General features: G+C 37.3%; 1 protein-coding gene across 4 annotated transcripts in view; it reads left to right on the forward strand.

Annotated features, from left to right (window-relative positions):
* Ankfy1 (ankyrin repeat and FYVE domain containing 1) overlaps positions 1 to 25492 on the forward strand; it is a 91686-nt gene that overhangs the window by 8612 nt on the left and 57582 nt on the right. For 3 of the 4 annotated variants that reach the window (XM_076870981.1, XM_076870979.1, XM_076870980.1), the window contains exons 2-3: positions 12213 to 12405; positions 16894 to 17012. In XM_076870981.1, the coding sequence (XP_076727096.1) occupies positions 12213 to 12405; positions 16894 to 17012 (312 nt within the window). Of the gene's footprint in view, positions 1 to 12212; positions 12406 to 16893; positions 17013 to 25492 lie in introns of those variants that run through there. The other variant, XM_076870982.1, reaches the window with a different exon arrangement.

The following is a 25492-nucleotide window of genomic DNA, read 5'->3' on the forward strand; positions in this document are numbered from 1 at the left end:
TCATATTGTATGTTGTCTGTATCTGGTTCCTTTCACTATATTGCTTTTGATACACGATTTTATGTATCATTAGTTTTGTCAAATAGTATTCTGTTGTATGGATATAACACAGTTTGTATCTATTCACCATCAGGGCATTTGGGTTATCTTCCATTTTGTTTTGTTTTGGTTGGGGGTGTTGTTATCCGGGATTGAACTCAGGGGCACTGAGCAACATCTGAGCAACATCCCCAGCCCTATTTTGTATTTTATTTAGAGACAGGGTCTCAATGAGTTGCTTAGTGTCTTTGAACTTCCAATCCTCCTGTCTCAGCCTCCTGAGCTTCCGGGGTTAAAGTCATGCTCCACCATACCTCTCTGGAAATCCAATTGTTGCAGTCCAATTTTCTTTTCTTCATTGAAGTAGCATGGCTCTGATGCCAAGTTGTTACGTATGTGGAGCTCTGTTTTTTTATTCTGTTCTATTGCATTTCTCTGAAATCAATCTTGATAGCAATGTGTTGTCCTAATTACTGTAGCTTTATAAAAAATGAGTCATGTAAGTGCTTTTTTTCCTTTTTTTAAAACTTGTTTTGGTTACTGTAGGTACTTTGCATTTTTTTGAACATTTAATTTTTAGTTTTAGATGGACACAATATCTTTGTTTTATTTTAATGTGGTGCTGAGGATCGAACCCAGTGCTTAATACATGCTAGGCGAGCATTCCACTACTGAGCCACAACCCCAGCCCCACTTTGCATTTTTATATAAACTTTAGAATCATCTTTCTACAAAAACTTTTGGAATTTTTATTGGGATGATATTGAATCTTATCAATTTTGGAAGAATGTCTTAACAATATTGAGCCTTCCAATCCATGAGCATTGTATATTTCTCCACTTATTTAGGTTATCTGTAGTTTCTCAGCAGTGTCATGTTGTTTTTACTGTGCATGTATTGCATATTTCTTGTTAAATATATTCCTAAGTATTTTATACATTTGCTATGCTACTAGGAATGAATCACATTTTGTACATAATAACACAGAGCTTTCAAGTCTGTATAACAAATGAAATGGAAGGAGGAAAAAGATTGATTTGAGGAATATGTTAAGGTTGGTTTTGGACTTATTGAATTTGTTTTTTCAATGAGTCATCCTTATATTAGGAGCTGTTGAAGGGGAGGGAGATTTTGGAAAATTTACATAGTACCAACAGTAGAAAGTATGGGTGTGAATGAGACATTATTTAAGGAAGAAAGTTAAGAAAGTAAGTTCTAGGTCTGAACCTTGAAGGATTGTGTTCTTTTATTTTTATTGATTGATTGTGTTCTGAGAACTGAACCAGGGCCTGGTGCATGCTGGACAAGTATTCTACCACTGAGCTATATACCCAGATCTTTAAAAAATTTTCAATTTTGACATTCCTCCTACCTCAGCCTCCCAAATAGCTGGGATTACAGATATGTGCTACCCTACCCAGCAGGATTTGTGTCCTATTAGAAAGTAGGTATTCACAGTAGGAGACAAAGGATCTCTAAGAAAGGTAGAAAGAAAAGTACAGAGGTAGGAAGCCAAAACAAAGAGTTTCAAGAAGGATAAGCTAATTGAGAACTGGACTGTAGAAAGTTAGAGAAACTTGGAGAATAAATTGGAAAAGGCAGTTGAGTGGGCAGTTTTAGCATGTGATTAAGACTAGTAGAGTAGTATGGGTGGAAGCCAAATTTCAAATTAGGGAGGCTAGGAAATAGTGACTCAAGAGACCTCTCTTGAGAAATTGGTGGGGAAGAAGATACAGTCTTTTGAAGAAATAGACTAGGCAGTTTGCAGTGTAACATCGTGGAAGAGAAGTTTGTCCAGGTTGGAAAATCGTGAACCTGCATAGAATGGCACGTAATGACCCTGGAGAGGAGCACACCTTGAAGGTGCAAGGGCTGTTCTAGTGGCTTGGGGACTGGTAAGAGGAAGTGGAACAGTGTAGGATGCTAGGTGTTTGCTTCCTTTTTGTTTGGTCTATCATTTTGATACATTCATTCTTTAAAAATCACCTAGGATAGAGGTCCCAGGTTTGAACTGGGACTTGTTAACTTATTTATTTATTTATTTATTTTGTAGTCTCAAGCCAAGAATGAATGAATGAATGAATGGATGAATGAATATATTCATATATACATATATAAAATATATATAACATTACATCTTACAATGTCATAATTACGTATTTTTATAACATATACATACTAAGTATTATATATTTAAACCATATTTTAAGTGGTTGAAGAAAAATATGTGAAAAGTAACACAATTTAATTTTTAGTGTCTATAAATGAGGTTTTTTAGAGAACACAGTCACATATTCATTTGTGATTTTGTGTTACAACAGCAGAGTTGAGTAGTGCCACTGAGACTGTACACACAGAGCATCAAATATTTCTGTCTGGCCCTTTACAGGAAAGTTTGGCAGCTCCTAACTTAAAAAGAATATTATAGCTGGATGCAATGGCTCACACCTGTGGTCCCAGCAGCTCGGGAGGCTGAGGCAGGAGGATCATAAGTTCAAAGCCAGCCTTAGCAAAAGCAAGACACTAAGCAACTCAGACTCTGTCTCTAAATAAAATATAAAATAGAGCTGGGAATATGGCTCAGTGGATGAATGCCCCAGAATTTAGTTCCCAGTACTAAAAAAATGAATATTATAAGGTTAATTGTTGCTCCATTTCCTAACTGTCCCATGTAACTTCCTAAGACATGATTAACTTTTGTTTTCAGTAGACATTGGGTTCTGTTGTAGCCCAATTCTATTCATAGTGAATGCACACTTTTTTGTCTTAAGCATCTTTGATTATATCAAGACTCCTAAAGTATCAGAAAGGATGCTTATTAAAATTCCTGGCTCCAGTCTGCACTGGAAAGAACAAATGGGTATTTTGGTGAAAGAAACATGATAAAATTGTAAAGGAAGTTGCTTCAGTGATAGCCTGTAGCTCTTCTGGTGAAATTGTAGGCTTTATCTATTATTTAAGTTTGTAGGCTTATTTTTCAAAAGGAAAGTTGGAAGGAAGAAGAAACCCCAGGTGAAAACAGGTGAAAATTAGCTATGTAGTAGTAGCAGTGACAAACCTTACTAAACCAGATATTGTACTAAGTGATCTCTCTCTCTCTCTTTTTTTGAGACTGAGTATTGCTGTGTTGACCAGGCTGGTTTCAAACTCTTGGGCTCAAATGATCCTCTTGCCTCACCTCTTGAGTAGCTGGGATTACTGGTGTGCTGCTGTGCCCAGCTGGGTTGGGGTTCTTAAGGATCAAAATGCTCAATTTGCTTAGAATATAGTGTGATTAAATCAAGCTTAGATGGTTCAGTTTGATTTGTGGAAGAAAAATTTCCATTCCACAGGTACAAGTTACCTGAAAAAACTTGGAAACTACCAGGGGTACCTGTAATTTCAGGAAGTAGAGGAAGAAGGATCACAAGTTCCGCGTCAGCCTGAGTAGCTTAGCAAGACCCGGTCTCAAAATAAAAAAGGATGGGGATATAGTGATAAAATGCCACTGGGTTTAGTTTTCAGTACACCCTACCCCCTATATTCTCTCTCTCTCTCTCACACACACACAAAACAAACAAACAAACAAACAAACAAAAAAACCCACCCCCAAATGAAAAAACAACAACTTAGAAGCTGTCTCTTTGAAGGTGGGATGTAATTCTTCAACACTTAGGTTGAACTAGCCAGATGAGGTATGCCATGGTCTTTCTCTTTCTTTCTTTTTTTTTTTTTTTTTTAATTTTTTATTAGTTGCTCGAAACAATACAATGATCTTGACATATCATACATTTGATTCAATGTGGTATGAATTCTCATTTTCCCACATGTATTTCTTTCTTTCTTTCTTTCTTTTTTTTTTTTTTGGTACTGGGGTGTGAATCCAGGGGCACTCGACCATTGAGCCACATCCCCAGCCTTATTTTGTATTTTATTTACAGACCAGGTCTCACTGAGTTACTTAGCACCTCACTCTTGCTGAGGCTGGCTTTGAACTCAAAATTCTCCTGCCTCAGTCTCCAAAGGTGCTGGGATTACAGGCATGCCCCACGGCTTGAGGCTGGTCCTCCTTTTTAGTTGACTTTTGTGAGGCCTGTGAGTGGCAGGGTTTTGGTAGTGAGTTCTTGGAAGACTAGGATGTGCTTGGATTTACTGTTGTTGCTGTTGTTACTATTATTATTATTATTTTGGGTACTAGGAATTGAACCCAGGGTACTTTATCACTGAGTGACATCCCCAGCCCTTTTTATTTTTTATTTTGAGACAGGGTCTTGTTAAGTTACTTGCACTTGCAAGTCTTCTGCCTCAGCTTCCCAAGTCCCTGGAATTATAGGCCTGCACCACAATGTCTGGCCAGTGCTTATAATTATTTGTATTTCTCGGAAAAAATGTATAGCGTTTATGTATTAATATCTGCTTGACAAAACCTGTTGTTGACTCATGTTAGTTTACAAGGAGGATCTGACCCAGAAAGTAAAAAACTTAAGTATTGATCTTACATTTTGTGGGCCCACTATGTTACAAACACTTATGAGCTTTTAAAAAATCTTTTGAAGAAAAACTCGTGGTTGTTTTCTTTGCATTAGCTTAAGCCAGATGGGTCTTTTCACATTGTAATTGTAAACCTTGTCAGAAAATTTTTAAATTTTACTGAATTGGCTTAATTGCCCATCTTCACTATTACCCTGTAACTTGGTAAAAACAGATGCTGAGGTGTTGTTTTTACCTTGACAGTGGTACTTCATAGATGCTTCATTTTTGATATATGACTAGATTATATACCTGTCTTCTTCTTCTTCTTTTTTTTAAAGACAGGGAGAGAGAGAGAGAGAGAGAGAGAGAGAGAGAGAGAGAGAGAGAATTTTAATATTTATTTTTTTTTAGTTTTTGGCGGACACAACATCTTTGTGTGTGGTGCTGAGGATCGAACCCGGGCCTCACGCATGCCTGGCAAGCGCGCTACCCCTTGAGCCACATCCCCAGCCCTGTACCTGTCTTCTTAAGAATTAAAACTCTGGACAAATCAATGAATGAAAGGAAAAAAACAAAAACAAAAAAAGAAACAACAAACAAAAATGTTAGTTGGGATTCTGTCTAAATGGTGATATTCCCAGGACAGTCTGTGTGTGACTTGACAAAAAGTAGATTTTGCCTTCTCTTTCTACCTACCCCTCAGTCTTGCTCACTCATTCACTCTTTTTGCTTGTGTCTTCCTTATTTACCTCTAAGTGATAATGCTTATATTGCTATTTCTAGATTGATCAACTATATAGATGTTATCATACTTTTTATTATGGTTGTCTGGGAGTTGCCTCTTAGAGGGTTTGTTTGTTTGTTTGTTTGTTTTGGCAGTACTGGAGATTGAATCCTGGGGGGCTCTATCATTAACATCCCCCAGCCTATTTTATTTTTAAATTTGAGACTAAGTTGTTGAGGTCGAACTTGATCTTGTGATCCTCCTTCCTCAACTTCCCCAGTCACCACTCCTGGCTTGAGAAGATTTTTTAAAGAGCAGCCTGACTTGTACCTCTTCCAAGTGGATAAAGGTGATGATTTTTAAAGCATGTTGGACTTTACACCTTTTGGTTCTGTAATTGCCAATTCAGACTTCCTATGAGGTGATGCAGTTATTTAAAGTAGCTCATTCATTATTTAGTAGTTCTTTTCATTTGTTTTTACTTTTGTTCATGACTTCATATTTCATATTAATGTCCTATTAATTTTCTTTTTTAAGTTTTTGTAGATGGATACAATATCTTTATTTACCTTTATGTGGTGCTGAGGATCGAACCCCAGGCCTCATATGTGCTAGGCAAGCACTCTACCACTGAGCTACAATGCGCGCCCCCCCTTCCCCTCCCTCCCCAACGTAATTTTTTATGGCTTTAATTGGTCAATCTTTTTTTCTTGTTGTTGTTCTAATTAGTTATACATGACAGTAGAATGTATTTTGACACATCATATGTAATGGAGTAATTGGTCAGTCTTAGTTCTTTGAATCTCATTCTACTTTTCATGACTCAAATAAAAAGAAAAAAGTAAACTAATAGTTTACAATTTTGAATACGTGCCAATCACAGTAGTCTTCATTTAGTTCTGATAACAACATTGAAATGTAGATTTTCCTCTTGTAAAATAAAATGAAGCTCAGGGAAATGAACCATTGGGCTTATAGCTAGTTATTGAAGGATTTAGATCCTCATTACTTTGACTCTAGAACCATGTGTAGATGTATATCAGTGTTTGGTTTTAACTTTGTAATTGAAAAAAAAAGTACAGAAAAGCACAAATTCTAAATGTACAGAGAGGTCAGCAAATTGTCAAAGTGAAATATGTACATACCACTAAGTAAAAATTTAAAAATATATTGACAGTACCCTAGAGGGCACTCTTCGGTACCCAGTTACCACATTTCTGCCATTCCTTCACACATACTGTTTTCATGACTTCTGACAACCATAGATTCACTTCACTACAAGTGATTCTGCCAGAAGTTTTTGAAAAGAAATTTGTTCCTTTTTTGGTTTTTGATGTTAAGAATCTAACCCAAGGCCTTGTGCATGCTAGACAAGTACTCCCACTGAGCTATATCCCCAAACTCCTTGAAAGAAATTTATCAGTTTTAATTGTATGCCCTTCTACATATCCTATTACGACACTTAGAAATCCATTGTCATTTTATTTGTTTGTTTATTTGTTGGTACTAGGGATTGAACTCTGGGGCACTTGATCACTGAGCTACATGGCCAGCCCTATTTTGTATTTTATTTAGAGACAGGTCTCATTGAGTTGCTTAGTGCCTCTCTAAATTACAGAGGCTGGCTCTGAACTCATGATGCTCCTGCCTTGGCTTCCCGAGCTGCTGGGTTTACAGGCATGTGCCACCGTGCCTGGTCTCCATTTCTTTCTCTCCAGATAAATTTACTGTCACGTAAATTTACTGCTCTGCTCATGTTTCCCATTCAAGGTGAACAGTTGCAGTTTCTTGGTCCTTTAGTCTAAGTCACTGTGAACTCTGGAAAAACCAAAGACCTGTGTAAATTTGTCATACTAGATTAAAAGCTCAGAGCTGAGTCTACCCAAGAGGTTTGGTGTAACTGCATATGCAACTTGCTGAGATTTGAAAAATACAGTAGTATTGAAATTGGAGTTTTGAGATGAAATGGATTCACAGCTTTTGCTGGCAGGTGGGGTCTGCACAAGCTGCAAGCCTCTGCAGCTGAGAAATATTGCAGGTCTTAATGACAGACCATGCATGCCCTTTAATGTTACAGCAAACCCCAGCAGCTCACCTTTAATTTCTTCTTTCTGGGTTTTTGTTTCGTGAATTTGAAGAACGAACTCCACAGAAGGATGAGTATAAGAGTAGGATTTACCAAAGAATAGAAACAGGAATTGAACTCCTGCAGTGCAAGAGGGGTCCCAATACCAGGTTTTCGCCATCTGCTTGTGCTACTCTAGGGATTTATATAGCACTTGATTCATTGCTAGTGGTCCAAATTTATGCTAATTAGGGTTTGGAATTGTACTAATACTGTTGGTCAATTTTTTAGTCCCAACTTTCATTCACATCTGCCCCACTTCTATTTTTTCATCAGGAAGCGGGAGGTTGACCATTGATTGCACATGCTTAGTGGGGTGTCTGGAGCTGTTTGTAGCTCTGCCTGTGGTGCACTTCTGAGCAGGCACCCAGACTCTGCAGGCTGGCTGCCTTGGAGTGACAGGGTCAGCTTTCTCTAGCTCACCTCAAGGCTGGCCTACTGTGCCTCAGGGCTGCCACTCTATTGCTACATCACTTCTTGGCAGGGACCAGTAGGCCAGCTGTGGGGTTTGGCAGCTAGGGAGGCATGTCAGTGTCATTTTAAATACTACTACTTTCCTTTAGCCAAAGTTTTTTTTTTTTTTTTTTTTTTTTTTCCAGTGCCGGGGTTTGAAGCCAGGGCTTCATGCATGCCAGGCAACACTGAGCCAGCATCGCCTTTAGCCAGCATTTTTCAAGCAGTGTTTTGTTTGCTTGTTCTCATGGTGCTGGGAATTGAACCTAGGGCCTCATGCTTGCTAGGCAAGGATTCTACCATTTTGCTATATCGCCAGTCCAAAGCAATGTTTATTTTAAATATTAGTAGACCAGTTTGGTACACACTTGTAATCCCTGCTGTGTAGGAAACCCCAAGTTCAAGGTTAGCTTCAGCAACTTTGAGACCCTGTTTATAAATGAATCCTAAAAAGGGGCTGGAGGTAGTTCAATGGTAGAGTTCCCCCAAGTTCAAGGTTAGCTTCAGCAACTTTGAGACCCTGTTTATAAATGAATCCTAAAAAGGGGCTGGAGGTAGTTCAATGGTAGAGTTCCCCTGAGTTCAACCTCCAGGTGTTTTTTGTTTTTCCCCCCTTAAGTAGGCCAAATATTTTGAAAAAAGTTTGTTATAGGAAATTTCTGTTTATATGTAATTCATGAGCACACTGATCAGTTTAGTAGCTAAAAGCAGAATTCCAAGGATATTGTTTTATACCTGAGACTTAGCATCCAATTTTTGATGTCATTGTTGTTACCAGGAAATTAACCCAGTGGTGCTTAACTACTGAGCCACATCCCCAGCCCTTTTTACTTTTTGAGTTAGGATCTCACTAAGTTCTTAGGGTCTACCTAAATTGCTGAGGCTGGCTTTGAATTTGCAATCCTCTTGCCTCAGCCTCTAGAGAGCTGCTGGGATTACAAGTGTGTGCCACTGCACTTGGCTTGACATCCAGGTTTTTTTTTTTTTTTTTTAACTCCAGGCATTTATTTAATGTAGATCTCTTAAAAAAAATTTCCTATTACATGTATGAAGAAGATACTTTATTGTATTTAAATATTTTTCTCTTGAAAGGCTTTTTCTAATTAGGAAAGTAGGATGTATTTGTTATAGAACACTTGAAATATACAGAAAATGTAAAGAATAAAAATCCATCCTCCTCAGAAGACCTACTGATATTTTTGTGGTATCTGTCTTTTAACTCTTCATAAGTGAGTATTTATATAAAACTGGAATTATAATTTTATAGGCTGCTTTTTAATTTTTAAAATTTTACTATTATTATTTGAACATCTAAATTTGATATTACATACGTCTTTGAAAATGGTAAATGGTTGTAGAATAACTGTAAGCTCATCTGCCATTTTTGATTTGACCATTTGTCGGTGTGTCTGTATGTCTGTATGCTACAGGGGAGTGAATCCGGAGCCTTGTGCATGCTAGTATAGAACTCTGCCACTGAGCTACTTCTCCATCGCTTTTTGTATTTTGAGATAGGTCTCACTGAATTGCCCAAGCTGGCCTTGAACTTGTGATCCCCCTGTCTCAGCCTCCCAAATAGCTGGGATTATAGGCATGTAGCACCAGCTTTCTGTAGGTTTTGAGCCATTTTTTTTTTGTTTTCACATTTATAAAGAATCAGCTATTGAGTGGCAGGTGGGAGAGGGTTGATGTTGATGAAAGGAAAAGAATTCTCTTTTCATGGATTTTATTTGTTCAATTTAATTAATTAGATACTTAGTGAGCACTTGTGTGTTAGACTCTGTGTTAGATTCTGAGACTCAGAGTGAATCCTTTCACCTTGAAGGAGGTCTTATAATGATAACTGAGAACCCGAATTAAAGTCATAGTAGAAATGGAAATATAGAAGACAGGAAGGATTCTCTGTGATGTGTAGGTAGGAAAGTCAGTAGTTTTTTGCTGAGCGAGTGTTGGATGTGACTGAGTAGGAGACATCTAAGTCTATTCCCTCTACCATGCGGCCAGCGCAATGGTTTCATTAATGAGGTTCTTGGCATAAAAATTAGCTAGCGAGATCGAAATAAACACACAGACTCAGTTACCTTTTTCTATGACCAGGTCCGAGACGGCTCCCCTCTCTGGTTCCCTCCTCTAACCGCCCGGCAGGGCAGCAAGGATTACTCAGAGCCAGCAGGAGAGAGAGAGAGGGAGCACGCCAGGGAGTAGCCTTTTATTGGGGAGCAAGAAATTCAGGGGAGAATTCCATCCAATGAAGGTTGAAGGGGGGGCCGCACTCCAAGGTCAGGGTCAGTGATTGGGCCTCCGGGGTCAGTGGTCAGTTACACCCCCACAGGGACAGGTTCTCTCATCAGGAGAGGGCCGGGAAAGCTCCGACACAGCCAGAGCGCCTCAGACCCTAACCGGGAGTCACCCAGTCACGTGTGAGAATGGCTTCCGACAATTCCCACATAACATTTTTGGGTAACAAGGATGGACATTAGTGTAATTTATTAGTATGGGGCCATGGAGAGAAGTACAAATTTGCTTCAAGTTTCGTTTTGAGCAAAACAAATTAGAGGTGTCTGTGGAGCACTAGAATGTTGGATAGATGAATCAAAGAAGAGCGATTTGAACTAGAGAGATGGATCTCTGGATTACTGGTACCTAGATTGTGGTATCAGTAATAGACTAGATATCTTGTTGAACTTCCCTTGGGGGAGAATGTATATTTGAGAAGAGGTCTAAGGAGTGTCCATATAGGCATGTGTGGAGGTTATAAGGACATATTTGAAAGAGAGAACCAGAATTGGAAAAAGGATGGCATTGTATTTACTGAAATAAGAAAAGAGGTATCCACAACAGTGTTATCTGCTATGTCATAGAGGTTTAAGAGGAGAACCACTGGCAAGAGTGTATTGGATTTGTCAAGGTCCTTGGTGAAAGGAGTTTCAAGGGTAGGTGGAGACAGAATGAGGGAATGGCAGGTGAATTACTAGTAAGGTAGATAGTGTGGTAGCTAGAGATGGAAGGGTGGAGGTTGTTTAGATGTGGTATGAAAGAAGGGTTTTGCTTTAATAAGGATTTGAACCCATTGATGATGAGAAGCACCCATTGATGGAAAGATCAAAGTTGCTGGATGACGAAGTTGATGATAAGCAAAGATCCTGAGCACAAAGAGAAAGGAATGGGATTTAGAGCTTAGATGGGGGCAGTACTTTTGTGGAAGAAACTTGGGATAGATGGGAGTATTTGCTAAAATGGTGGGTGTTATTGGCAGTAACTCTTGTGTTTTTCAGGACATTGGCTGAGAAGGAGGCAGATTGGATGGGGGAAGGGCATGAGGGCAGTGTCAAGATTTGAAATAACTGTGGTGGGGGAACCAAGGCCCAGAGGATGATTGTAAAATCATTGTGGTTTCATAATTAGGGGTCTTGATTTGTAGAGATACCAGTTTGCAGAGTTTCCCAATCCTATGCCCTACCAAAATTCCAAAGCCACTTAAAACAGGAGGGAAATTTCATACTTCCCTAGAGGACCCTTCCCTGACCTCCGAAATTAAATGTCTTTCTAGTCTCTCATCACTGTTTTTGCTTTCTGGCAATCTAAGTCAGAATATAGTTTCATCTTTTATTGTCTTAGTTGTTATAAATGAAAATAACAATCATTTGAGTTATATGTATTTCCCCCAGATAGATCAGATAGATCTGATTTTGCTTACTATTGCAGAGTGTCAGGCACCCAGTAGCCACAGGGTAAGTTTTCACTGAATTTTGTTGATCAGATACGTGGTTTTTAACCTTTTTATCTGTCACAACACAATTCTGCAATATGAACATATTTGAACCATTATGGACCGCCTCAGTCCTCATCTGAAGAAGGATGGTGTCAGGTAGTGCAGGGTGGCGGTTGCTAGAATCACAGCTCTTAGAATACAAATGCCTGTGCTCATTCATCAGCCCTGTTTCTCAGAAGATTTCTGACCTTGGGCAAATTCATAATTTCCCTGTGCCCCCGTGTCCTTTTCAGTGAAGTGTTACTGGTGATAGTGCCTACATCATAGGGTTGTCATGAAGATTATATGAGAGAATTCTTGTAAAGCTTTTAGAAGATTATGTGACATGTAAAAGTTATTACTATTAGTGGTTTGAAAAAAATCTCCTAGGTGATTTTGATAGCCTTTTTTTCTTGAGGTGCCTGACTTTACGATAAGGAATTTGCAGGGCAGAGCCTGCAAATTTGTATATGTATGATGATCTTCTTGGCCCAGTGACCAGCATCTGGAAATAAGACCATTCCTGATCCTGTAGGACTAAAATCAAGTAATAGAATTGTCATGTAACTCATCATTTTTTTCACTTCCCATCTGTGGGATGAAGGCATAGTGAATGCTATCTGCTTTATGCATGCACTAGTAAACTTGCTTCTTTGTTTCCCTTTCAGAGGAGGTGTCCAAGTTGGAGAAGCACTTGATGCTTCTCCGGCAAGAGTATGTCAAGCTGCAGAAGAAATTGGCAGAGACAGAGAAGAGATGCACTCTTTTGGCTGCACAAGCAAACAAGGAAAACAGCAGTGAGTCCTTCATCAGCCGGTTGCTAACGATAGTGGCAGACCTGTATGAGCAAGAGCAGTACAGGTGAGGTCTTGGACACAGAAGTGAGCCCTCTTGCTTTTCTCCTGGGCCACATCACAACATACTGCAACTGTTTATTTTCTTGCCAAATTTATTTCTCTCTAATCAGAATTATTAGCAAGCCTTTATTCCCTAGCATTTAAGTTCCTTGAAGCAAAGTTTTTTTTCTCCTTTTTATTGCTTCTGTCTAGCACAAAGTGTGTGAATTGTGGTGATAGCTTTGCTAATTTGAACAGAAATTAGCTTACATGTCTGGGAATCCGAAGGGGAGAGGTTACTTTCTCTTCAGATGGTGAAAGCCATCCTAGATCTAAGCCATCCTAGGTCTAGTGGGCAATATAGCTTGGCTGTTGAATTGTGGTGCCATACAGCCTGTGTTTGAAGCTCAGCTGGTGCTGGGCATGGTGTCACACCTGTAATCCCAGCTACTCAGGAGGTTGAGGCAGGAGGACTGCCAGTTTTAGGCCAGCCTTGGCCAGTGAGTGAGACCCTATGTCAAAAAAAGAAGAAGATGAATCAGAAGAATCCCAGCTGGCCATTTACTAGCTGTGTGATTTCAAGCTATATCACATCTCAAATTCCTAATCTGTAAGATGGATTTACTACTTACCTAAAGGTCATTGTGAGGCTTTATTTAATAAATACATGTTAAGTACTTAGGGTAGTGCATGGCATATTGTAAGTGCCTAATTGTCAGCTGTTGTTATTAAATGAATTTTGAGGTAGATGTTAAAGAATAGATGGGATTCAGTAGGTAAAGACATTGATACTGTAAGTAAGGGCAGTGACTAAGAAAAGGCTCAGAGAAACAGAGTTTAGAGGACAGTTTTTAGGGTATGTAGGTATGTAGTAAGGAGAGCAGTAGGAGAGGTGAAAAAGGTAGGATGGATGCTCAGGTGAGGAGTGTGGACATGATCCTTCAGGAAGTACAGTAGAGTGTTTTTGAGTTTGAAGATTTTCATAATGCAAATGGTATTTAGGAAGATGAACCTGCTCAGGTCATATAAGTGAAACTGTAGAGAAAAGAGCAGGGAAAGCACTTGTGATGTCTGTCGCATGTGGTACAAATCAGAAATAATGGAGGACTAAATTGGGATGGTGAATATGGAAAAAAAAGGTGTGAGTGTGCATAGAAGAAAGGATATTGCTTTAAGGGACATAGATGATTGGACTAGGTAAGAATTGGTGATATTTCCAAATAAATTATAATACCTAAAGTAGATCAAAATCTTGAACTACTATTTACCATCTTAATCATTTCTAAAAGGAAGAAAACTCTAATACCTTTCCTCCCCTCCAAAAAGAGTAGGTATTTATTCTGAGTAAAGAAAAGTTACACAAATTGAATACATGTGTAGCTTCTTGTCAAATATAGTTCATTGTCTTTCCTCCTGCTATTTTCTGTAGACAAATGAAAACTGTTTCCTGCTGGCCCAAGGGAGTCCAACATAAGTCTGTTACTGACATGTCTCTCCCATGTTTAAAGGCTTTTCCCCGTTGGCTCCCATCATTTATCTTCTCAATTACATGTCATTTGACTATATTCATTATGTTGTAGTCTTTCTAGGAGATAATGGGAATGAGAACAGGCAGATTCCACTCTGGTCACTTTTTACTTGCTCAGTTATAGTATGGTTTTATAATGCCAGTGTGTCTCCCTTCAGCTTTTAAAACCTGCCTTTTCCCTAAAGAAGGTTGAATACTTATCTTATTATCTACTATTATCTATAATTGTTTTGATTTTTTTTTTTTTTTTTTGTGGTGCTGGAAATTGAACCTAGGGCTCTGTGCATTCAAAGCAAGCACTCTATCATCTGAGCTATATCCCAGCCCTATTATCTATAATTGAGTAAGAGGTGGGGAATGGAACCTTCATAAAGGACTGAGCCCTTGAGATGGGGATAACTAAAATTGAGAAATCAATTTTTAAAGCAAGTATCTTCTTGCCAAGATAGTAAAAAACTACCTTTGTCTCATAACCTGCATTTTGTTGAAGAACTATTATTTCTATGTGCATTTTGATGACTGCAGTAACTGATATATAGTTTGAAATTTTTTTATGTTGAGAAATGTGGAAGAAATGGGTACATATCTTTTATTTTTATTTTAGGTCAAGAGAAGGCTTTTGTCCCCATAAGGTAGTTAAAAATGATGGTTTTATATATTTTTTATTGGATTCAATATTTTACCAACCAAGTTTGTGGTTTTTCTCATTGAAATGTTTGAGAAACTCTAGTAAGAAACTTTATTTGTATCTGCTCTCCAGTGATAGCATCCTAGTTTTCATATTTTAAAGAAAATCCTCTTTTTAAATTTACTTTTCTGCAGTGTTGGGGATCAAACCCGGGGTCTTTCACATGCTAGACAGGTCCTGTGCCGCTGAGCTATACCCCCAGTTCTGATTTATGTGTTTGAAAATTATTAATAAAATCCTTATCTTTATTTCCCTTTGGTATGTCAGACTATAAAAGATAGAAAAAAATTGACCTGATATTTATGAATAGTGTTATAGAAATATTTAGTTTTAGAATTTTTTGTGGCTTTTGGACAGTAGAGACAATGAAAATCCATTTAAGTTTTTAGAATCTATTTCCTTTTTTTTTAAATTTTTTTTTTTATATTTTATTTTTTAGTTGTATTGGACACAATACCTTTATTTTGTTTATTTATTTTTATGTGCTGCTGAGGATCAAACTCAGGGCCTCGCATGTGCTAGGCAAGCATTCTACTGCTGAGCCACAACCCCAGCCCAGAATCGAATTCTTTTTTATTGTATTGGGGATTGACCTCAAAGGCACCTATATTCCCAGACCTTTTTTTACTTTTATTTTGAGACTGGGTCTCATTAAGTTGCTTAGGGTGGCCTTAAACTCATGATCCTCCTGTCTCAGCCTTCTAAGTTCACTGACTGGGATTACAGGCATATGCCACCATGTGTTTTCTAAATAGTTTGTATTTTCATTCAGTTCTTAAAACTACCATTGTATGTAATTTGAGGCGATTTTATGTTGTTTTAAATAGAATATTAGTTCTATTTCTTCTTTATTGATGAATACATTGTTTTTACTATAACAACTTACAATAATAAATAATCTTGTGGTCTAATGAGTTACAGCTTGGTCTTTAATAGAACTATAACTATCAATGCTCTTATGTAATTATAAAGCTTGTTCTAGACAGTATTTTGTGGGACATAATTTATCAAGTGTTAACATGGAAACAATATTTGAGCTGGGTGAAATGGTGCATATCCATAACCCCAGCTACTCAGGAGGAAGAGTCAGGAAAATTTCATATTTGAGGCCAGCCTGTGGGATTTGGCAAGACCCTGCTTCAGGCTGGGGTTGTAGCTCAGTGGTAGAGAATTTGCCTTAGTATATTCGAGGCACTGGATTTGATCCTCAGCACCACATAAAAGTAAATAAATAAAATAAAGGTATTGTGTCCATCTACAACTAAAAATATTAAAATATATATATATAAAAAGGAGGGCTGGGCATGTAGCTCAGTGGTAGAGTGCTTGCCTAGCATGCATGAAGCCCTGCGTTCAATTCCTAGTACCATGAAAAATAAAAAAGAAGAAACAACAATATTCTGTTAGTTTCCTTTTATGTGGATGAGTTAATTCATGTAATAGCTTCTTTTCTTTTATTCCCCCCATGTAATAGTTTTTGTCTATTTAATTTCTAAAGATATACATAATTTTAATAAATAATTTTAAAGGGTAATAAGAAAATAAAAAGGAATATATAAATACAAGCAGAGGATGATAATAATGAATGACTGTATTGCTGCCAACATAGCCATATGGCACATGCTCATGTCAGCCCAATGGGTCATCATTGTTACTTGCCCAGGTGCATTTCTACCTTAGCATTGACATTTCAGAGGTAGGTGTAAATACCTATTTGGGAAACTCTTTTCACATTTGGTATGTCGTAAATATGGAAAAATTAAAAAAAAATAAAACATTTCTTCTCTCAAATGCTCTGAATGTTTCTGCTGGGAACAGATATTGATTTCCATATTCTTGACTGATTTGTCAAAGCTAATTTGTTCATAGTTTTTCTGTTTAACCTTGCTTGAGCATTAATATAGAGCATAGCAGCACCATAGTTTCAGAGCTGTCATCACAGGGTTTAAGCTTTCTATCGTTCTCTCCTAATGGTTTATCTTAATCCGTTCTGAAAAAAAAAATCTATTTTATATATTAATATTAATCATCCTGCTTAACTTATAGGAGTAATATTTAAAAGCACTGCATACCATGTGAATTAAAGTCAACAGTTAGAAAACATTTCTAGCAACATATTATAAACATGATCCATTAGAATTCAGAGCTAGTGTATAGAAATAATTTTGTTGTGATTTTTTTTTCTTTTGCAGATGCATGTTGATCAGTCAATACCCATGTATTTATTACTTGTGAATTCTAGTTATATCTAATTATGATGATATTTTTCTTTTTATATCTATGAATTTTTTCACCAGTGATCTGAAAATAAAGGTTGGAGGCAGGCACATCAGTGCTCATAAGTTTGTCCTGGCAGCCCGTAGTGACAGCTGGAGTCTGGCCAACTTGTCTTCCACTGAGGAACTGGACCTGTCAGGTGAGCCTCTGACCCATCAGGGACACAAAAATTGATAGTACAAGAACTCCTGGTAGAAAGTTATGTGTGTCATCTTGAAATATTTGTGGTTTAGTGAAAGTAAAGTATTTTTCTATTTAATTGATGGAGACCAAGAACTACTTAAATATTTGGTGAATCTCCTTAGCTTGTCATTTGTGGATTCCTGTGTTTAATTCCTAATAAAAATTTAAAAAAAATTTTTTAGAAGTTGTTTGACCTTTATTTTATTCATTTATTTATTTGTGGTGCTGAGAATCAAACCCAGTGCCTCACATATCCTAGGCTCTCCCACTGAGCCACAACTGCAGCCCCCTTTAATAAAAACCTTAAATATTTGAGTATCTAAAGTGTTATTAGGATTCATAAAATAGGAATAGCTTTTCAGAAACTCATTTTATATAGTGATAATGTCATAAACATAGAAGTATGTGCAGAAAAAACAATTCTGCCTGTACTGTAAGGAGAAAGTCCTTCAGGGTTGGTTAAAATTTTGTAACTTGCAGAATACTTTTTCTCTTCTGAAAATATTTAACTCTGAGTAACAGTTACTATAAAGAATAACAGTAGGGCTGGGGATGTGGCTCAAGTGGTAGCGCGCTCGCCTGGCATGCGTGCGGCCCGGGTTCGATTCTCAGCACCACGTACAAACAAAAGATGTTGTGTCCGCCGATAACTAAAAAATAAATATCAAAAATTTCTCTCTCTCTCTCTCTCTCTCTCCTCTCTCACTCTCTCTTTAAAAAAAAAAAAAAAAAAAAAGAATAACAGTATTTTTTTCTGTAAAATCAAAGGATATCATTAGTATTTAGAATTTTTTTTTGCGGGGGGGCACTGGTGATTGAACCAAGGGGCACTTGACCACTAAGCCACATGCCTAGCCCTTTTTTATTTTAAACTTTGAGATAGGGTCTCACTGTGTTGCTTAGTGCCTAGATTTTGCTGAGGCTGGCTTTGAACTTACAGTCCTCCTGCCTCAGGCTCCCAAACTCCTGGGTTTACAGGCATGCCCCACTGCATTCAGCTAGCCTTTAGAATTATAACACCTTTGGGCCAGGTGTGGTGGTACATGCCTATAATTCCAGTGATTCAGAAGGCTGAGACAGAAGGATCAAAGATTCGAGATCAGCCTCAATACCTTAAGGAGGCCCTAAGCAATTTAGTGAGATTCTATCTCAAAAGAAAAAAAATTTTGAACAAAGACTGGGAACTTAGCTCAATGGTAGAGTGCCCCTGGGTTCAAGTCCCGGTAACCCCCGCTCAAAAAAAAAAAAAAAATTAATAGGTTTGGGTAACTATGTGAGGTGGTAGATAGGTTAATTTATTTCAGTATAGTAATCATTTCATACATAATGTTGTACTATTTTAAAAGAATGGATACATTGGGCTATTTTATTCTGCTATTAATAATATGAGAATTATAATATGAGGAGAATATCCAGGCATAAGTCCAAAAGTTAGGACACATTGAGTTGGGGGTGTAGTGTGGTGATAGAATGCTTGCCTATCATGCATGGCATATATAAATAAATATATAATCAACTAACCAAGGACAAATTTGTAGAAGCGATAAGTTGCGTGACAATGCTACTGATTAATGTCTTTATTTAGGAAGTTTGCCAGTTTATAAGGCTCTATTTCCATGTACCAGGATGATTATAATATTTTCCCTGCCATATGGAGCTCATATTTGTTGTGAACAACAGGCAATTAACATTTTAGGCCAGAACTATAAATACAGTAATACAATTGCTAAACTATGTGGTACTAAAGAGGCTAAATTGAGCTGATAAAGAAAGTATCAGGAGCAGACTGCTGTGACCCCGGCCCACCCACCAGGCGAAAGGAACAGCAGTGGATGGCTTCGACCCTGGCTGGCCCTCCATTCTGTAGGAGCAGAGCGACCCTTGAATCCACACTGCTAGAGAGGAAGATACATCAACAATATGAAGAAACGGGAGGAAAATGACCCAAACAAACCAAGCTGATCCAATAATAGATTGGATTTCATTGACAGCACAGTAGGTGAAATGTCAGAGAAGTAGTTCAGAATGTAATGATCTGAGAAGCAAAGAATGAATTAAGAGAGCAAATACAGGCACAGCTGACAGTTCCAACAAAGAGATATGAGAGGAAATACAGATAGCAAAAGATTACTTCAAGAAAGAGAGAGAAAACTCATGAAAAAAAAAATCCTTGAAATGAAGGAAACAATAAACTAAATTAAAAATTCAATAGAAACAGACTAGATCCCTTGGAAGACAGAACCTAAGGCAATGAGGACAAAATATATAATCTTGAAAATAAAGTTGACCACACAGTGAAGATGGTGAGAAACCATGAACAGAACCTTGAAGAATTATGGGACAACATTAAAAGACCAAATCTAAGAATTATTGGCATAGAGGAAGGCACAGAGATACAAACCATAGGAAAGCACAATCTCTTCAATGAAATAATATCAGGACATTTCCCAAACATGAAGAATGGATTGGAAAATTAAATACAAGAGGCTTGTAGGCTTACAAATGTACAAAATTATAACAGATCTACACCAAGGTATATTATAATGAAAATGCCTAGCACAGAATAAGGATAGAATTTTAAAAGTCGCAAGAGAAAAGTTTCAGATTACATATAGGGGGAAACCAGACCATCAGATCTAGGAGATCCTGGAACAACATATACCAAGCTCTGAAACAAAATGTATGCCAACCAAGAATCTTATATCCAGCAAAATTAAGCTTCGGATTTGTTGACCAAATAAAAACCTTCCATGATAAGCAAAAATTAAAAGAATTTTACAGCAAGAAAGCCTGCACTACAGAATATTCTCTGCAAAATATTCCATAAGGAGGAAAAAAAAAAAAACATGAAGATCAGCAAAGGGAGGAACTACACTAAAGGAAATTTCAAAGGAGAAACCAAGTCAAGTTAAAAACCAAAAATAAACCAAAATGACTGGCAATACGAACCATGTCTCAATAATAACCCTGAATGTTAATGGCTTAAACTCATCAATTAAAAGATGTAGAGTGGCAGATAGGATCAAAAAAAAAAAAAAGATCAAACAATATTCTGCCTTTAAGAGACTCATCTCATAGGAAAAGACATCCACAGACTGAAGCAATTGATAATAGTTTAATTCATGAATTTTCAATTAGGGCAGGGTTCAATGGGAATGACTTGTCTCCATCCCAAGAGGATGAGCGATGGAGAATCTACTTTCAAAATGACACTCATTTTGCTACATATGGATTTCCAGTGGGACTACAAATTGGTGCAACCACTTTGGAAAGCAGTATGAAGATTCCTCAGAAAACCGGGAGTAGAAACACCATTTGACCCAGCTATCCCACTCCTCAGTCTATACCCAAAGGACTTAAAACCAGCATACTATAGTGACATAGCCATACCAATGTTTATAGCAACTGAATTCACAATAGCTAAACTGTGGAACCAACCTAGATACCCATCAATAGATGAATGCATAAAGAAACCATGGTATATATACACAGTGGAACATTACTCAGCATTAAAAGAGAGTAAAATTATGGCAGTTACAGGTAAATGCATAGGGTTGGAGAATATTATGCTAAGCGAAGTAAGTGAATCCCCAAAAAACTAAAGGCCAAATATTTTCTCTGATTAGTGGATGCTAATCTATGATGGGGGGCAGAGCATGGGAGGAATTGAGATACTTTGGATTGGGTAAAGGGGAGGGTGGGGAGGAGTTATGAGGGTAGGAAGGATGGTGGAATGAGATGGACATCATTATCCTAGGTAATGTATGATTGCACAAATGGTGTCTGTCTACATCGTGTACAACCAGGGAATTGAAATGTTGCACTGCATTCGTGTACGATAAATTAAAATACATTCTGCTGTCATGCACAACTAAGTAGAACAAATAAAAATAATAATAATTAAAAATTAAAAACGAAGGTATCAGAAGTGGTTAACACCTGGGCAGTGTTGTAAAGGGTAAGTAGGTATTTATCTCATGGATTTAGGGGAACTGATATTTCATGCTTCTTTACTGTGAATTAACTCTAAATCTTTGTGATAATTTCTTGGGTTTACCTTGAGGTCCAGTTGTAAGCACACAAAAGACACAAATATGCATACAGGTGTGCACATGCGAACATGGCTTGGGAAACAGTCCCTACTGGAAGGGCACCAGTCCATGTGAGTGTAATCCCAGAATATAGTTTTTTTAAAGTGTACTCTTTTTTAGCCTCATACCTCTGACTTCATATAGAACTGATTATAAATAACTTTTTTTTTTTTTTTTTTTGATACCACAGATTGAACTCAGGGCACTTAACCACTAAGCTACTTTTTTATATTATAAAGCCCCCAGCCCTTTTTTATATTTTATTTAGAGGCAGGGTCTTGCCACGCTGCTTAGGGCCTCACTAAGTTGCTAAGCCTGGCTTTGAACTTGTAATTGTCTCTCCTCAGCCTCCTGAACTGCTGGGATTACAGGCATGTGCCACTGTGCCTGCCATGAGTAAGTTTTAAAATCCATTAGATCATGGGGTATTCTTTGTATAATATATGATAGGTTCTTTTTTTTTGGTAGTTGGGATGAAACCCAGGGATGTACTATCACTGAGTCATATCCCCACTCTTTTTCATTTTTTATTGATATAGGGTTTTGTTATGTTGCTAGGCTGATTTCAAATTTGTGATCCTCCTGCCTCAGGCATCTGAATTGCTAGAATTACAGGTGTGTGCCACTGCACCTGTCTTATGATAGGGTCTTGAGTATTTGAACACAGTTTACAAAGTCTAGAAGAGAGAAAAGTAAGTATATGGAAAATAATGATCCTAATTGTTTTGAGGATCAAGAAATTGGTGCTCTTCTACGTTGTCAGTGACATTATAAATGCATTGAAAAGTTTTAGAAAGTAATTGGGCAGCAGAACTATGAAATGTTCTTACTTTTTAATTTTAACCTCATCTGACTTCTATGATACTGTCATAGGTAATTCAGATAGCTTAGATGTTAATCTTAATTCTATTTGTGGTTGTGAAATTGACTGCAACTAAAATTAATAAGTGGAAAAACAAAATGACTCTTCTGGAACAAATATAATTACATAAGAACACAGAAAATTGCATTAAGGTATAAAAAGCCTTATTTAAACATTGGATTTAAAATTTTTATGCTGAATTTTTTATTTTTAAATTGTGCTACTTGGGATTGAACCTATAGATGCTTTTTCACTGGGCTACATCTTTACCCCTTTTTATATATTTTGAGACAAGGTCTCACCAAGTTGCTGTGATGTCCTGGAACTTGGAATCCTCTTTCCTCAGCCTTCCGAGTCACTGGGATGATAGACCTACACAACTATGACTAGCTGTATTGAACTTTTTTAGTGCTTAACATTTAAAATTACCTTTAACTCGGTGTTTTCTGGTCACAAGGTTTCTTCACTGTGAATCAGGTTTTCTAGAGTGTAGGAAAGGAGAATGTTAATACCATTAAATGTTCTTGGAGGGCTGGGGATGTAGCTTAGATGTAGAGTACTTGCCTAGCATGTTCAAAGCCCTGGGTTCTATCCCCAGCACTACAAAAACCAAACCAAAACGAAAAGTCCCTCCTCCTGTTGTAAATAATAAACATGTATTGATCCTGTTATCAGGTTTGCTTTCAGGAGTGATCTACTTCAAAACCAATGAATGGGTTTTAGGCAACTACAATGATAACTTATAGAATCTATAGCATCTTTACTTTCTTTATAAAAATTTATCTTTCAAGTGTGTCATGGGGGAGAGATATATGGTTCTGTTTGTTTTTCCCAGCAATCCTGCTGGGATATGTATGAATGCTTAAATCTTGGGTTGCAGCAACTAAAACCACTTGGAAGCCTGTGTTATATGATACCTAAAAGTACCAACATGGCATTGCTGCCCAGCAGTTTGAAGGAGATTGAAAACAGGCTCATGTAAATAAGTATATAAATAGCATAAAAGCTATATTTTAAGTTGAGCTTTTCCACACTAACAGACTTGATAAAATCATTTTATGGATTTATTGATGTTCAGCCTCTTTGAAATTACTCCAATATAACAAAAGTTGAGTGGCATGTTTTTTTTCAAAGTGCTAGCAATACAACAGTGAATAAAATTAAATTCTTACTTGCTTGAGGCTTATATTCTTAGAAAAATGAATTTCTTAAGCTTAATATTTTTTTAAAAGAATATTTTTAGTTGTAGATGGACATAATGCCTTTATTTTGTTTATTTAGGTTTATGTGGTATTAGGGATTGAACTCAGGGCTTCACACATGCCTGGCAAGTTCGCTACCACTGAACTACATCCCCAGTCCCCTCAGCATTTTTCTTTTGAAGTTTTTGTCTTATTGAGATTTCCTGAAAGGGGGAAAAAATCTTCAAAATCTATTTTAATTCTTTTTTTTTTTTTTTTTTAACAGTACTAGGGATTGAACCCACAGGTGCTCTACCACTAAGCTATATCCCCAGCCCTTTTTAATTTTTTTAAATTTATTTGAGACAGGTTTTTATTAATTCTGTTGTTGATTATTATAAGAATTTTAGTACAGCTAGGTGTACTAAAATTACATACTGTAATCCTAGCAGCTTGGGAAACTGAGTGAGATAAGAGGATCACAGGTTGGAAGCCAAACTTGGCAACTTAGCAAGACCCTGTCTTGAAACAAAAATAAAAAGGACTGGAATGGGAATGTGGCTTTCAGTTGGGATGGGGATGTAGCTCTGTGTGAGTCCCCTAGGTTCAATCCCTAGTACCACAGGGAGGAAAAAAAAAAAAAAAAAAGAATTGATAAAACACAACAGATATCATATACTAAGTTTTTTTTTTTTTGGGGGGCGGTACCAGGACACTCAACCACTGAGCTACATCCCCAGCTCTGTTTGTATTTTATTTAGAGACAGGGTCTCACTTATTTGCTTAGTGCCTCGCCATTGCCAGGTTGGGCTTTGAATTTGTGATCCTCTTGCCTCAGCCTCCGGAGCTGCTGGGATTTTAGGCGGGAGCCACCATGCCTGGCCCATTTATTGATTCTTGATTTTACTTCTTGTTCTTTTTTTTTAATTTTATTGATTTTTTTTTTTTTTTTGTACTGGGAATTGAATCCAGGGGCACTTTACCACTCAGCCACATCCCCAGTCATATTTTATTGTTGTTGTTTGTTTGGTTTTTAGTTAGAGTTGGACACAATACTTTTACTTTATTTATTTATTTTTAATATTTATTTATTAGTTTTCGGCAGACACAACATCTTTGTTTGTATGTGGTGCTGAGGATCGAACCCGGGCCGCACGCATTCCAGGCGAGCGCGCTACCGCTTGAGCCACATCCCCAGCCCCTTACTTCTTGTTCTTTAGTAGTCTTGTTCAAGAAGTCAGGTCCTAAGCTGACATGATGAAGATTTGACCTACTTTTTCTTCTGTTAGATGCAGGGTTTCTATTCTAGTCTTTGATCCAATTTGAGTTGATTTTTGTGCAGGGTGAGAGGAGAGGTTTAATTTCATTGTGCTGCATTTGGATTTCCAGTTTTCCCAGCACCATTTATTGAATAGGCTATCTTTTTTTTTTTTTCCAGTTTATGTTTTAAATTTGCTTTTTATCAAGTGTCAATATATAAGTTTGTGAGGTGATAGATGTTAATTGGCTTGCTTTTACCATTTTGCAAAGCATACATATATACACACATATATACATACACATATCTATATGTACACACACATCATATTAGGTCTGGGGATGTAACTCAGTGGTAAAGTGCATGATCGACTAGCATGCCTGAGGCTCTGGATTGGGACCTCAGTATTGGAAAAACAAAACAACAACAAAAAATCATGTTGTATACTATAAATATATGTAGTGTTATTTGACAACTATAGCTTAATAAAAATAAAAAATTATATATTTAAAATATATATATAAGTTTATAAATATACTGTTCCTGGAGCAAGGATATGCTTTTAGACCAAGAGAAAATGACAAATCTTGATGCCCAGAGGAGAGTACTGTATTTATGTTTTTCTGAGTTAAAGTAGTTTGCTTCAGGCACAATGATTATTTATAGTCCCCTCTAGCATTTTATCACTAGCAGCTAACTTGAGAGGTTCCAGTGCATTAGAATGGCTGTTTTGAAGCTAGGGTTTCTTGCATGCTTTCTCAAGCAAAGATCTTATGATTCCTGGCATAAGAGCTTAGGATATGAGTTATTCAGCTCTCCTGGAATGTGTTCTGGGTCCTGTCAAGCCTTTCTAAAGAGTAGAAGGCATCTTTCTTTCCTCTTTTTCATTCTGGTTAGCAGAGCTATTCACTGAAACACTATCTCAGAAGGTTGCATTATACATGGAATGAGTTTAGGTTCCCAAACTGTTCTGAGGCACCCCAAGGTACTGCAGCAAACTCAGGAGGATTTGTGTACTATTTCAACTTTTCAAGAGATACAGCA

This window comes from Callospermophilus lateralis, chromosome 11 (genome assembly GCF_048772815.1).
Source record: "Callospermophilus lateralis isolate mCalLat2 chromosome 11, mCalLat2.hap1, whole genome shotgun sequence".
NCBI lineage: Eukaryota > Metazoa > Chordata > Mammalia > Rodentia > Sciuridae > Callospermophilus > Callospermophilus lateralis.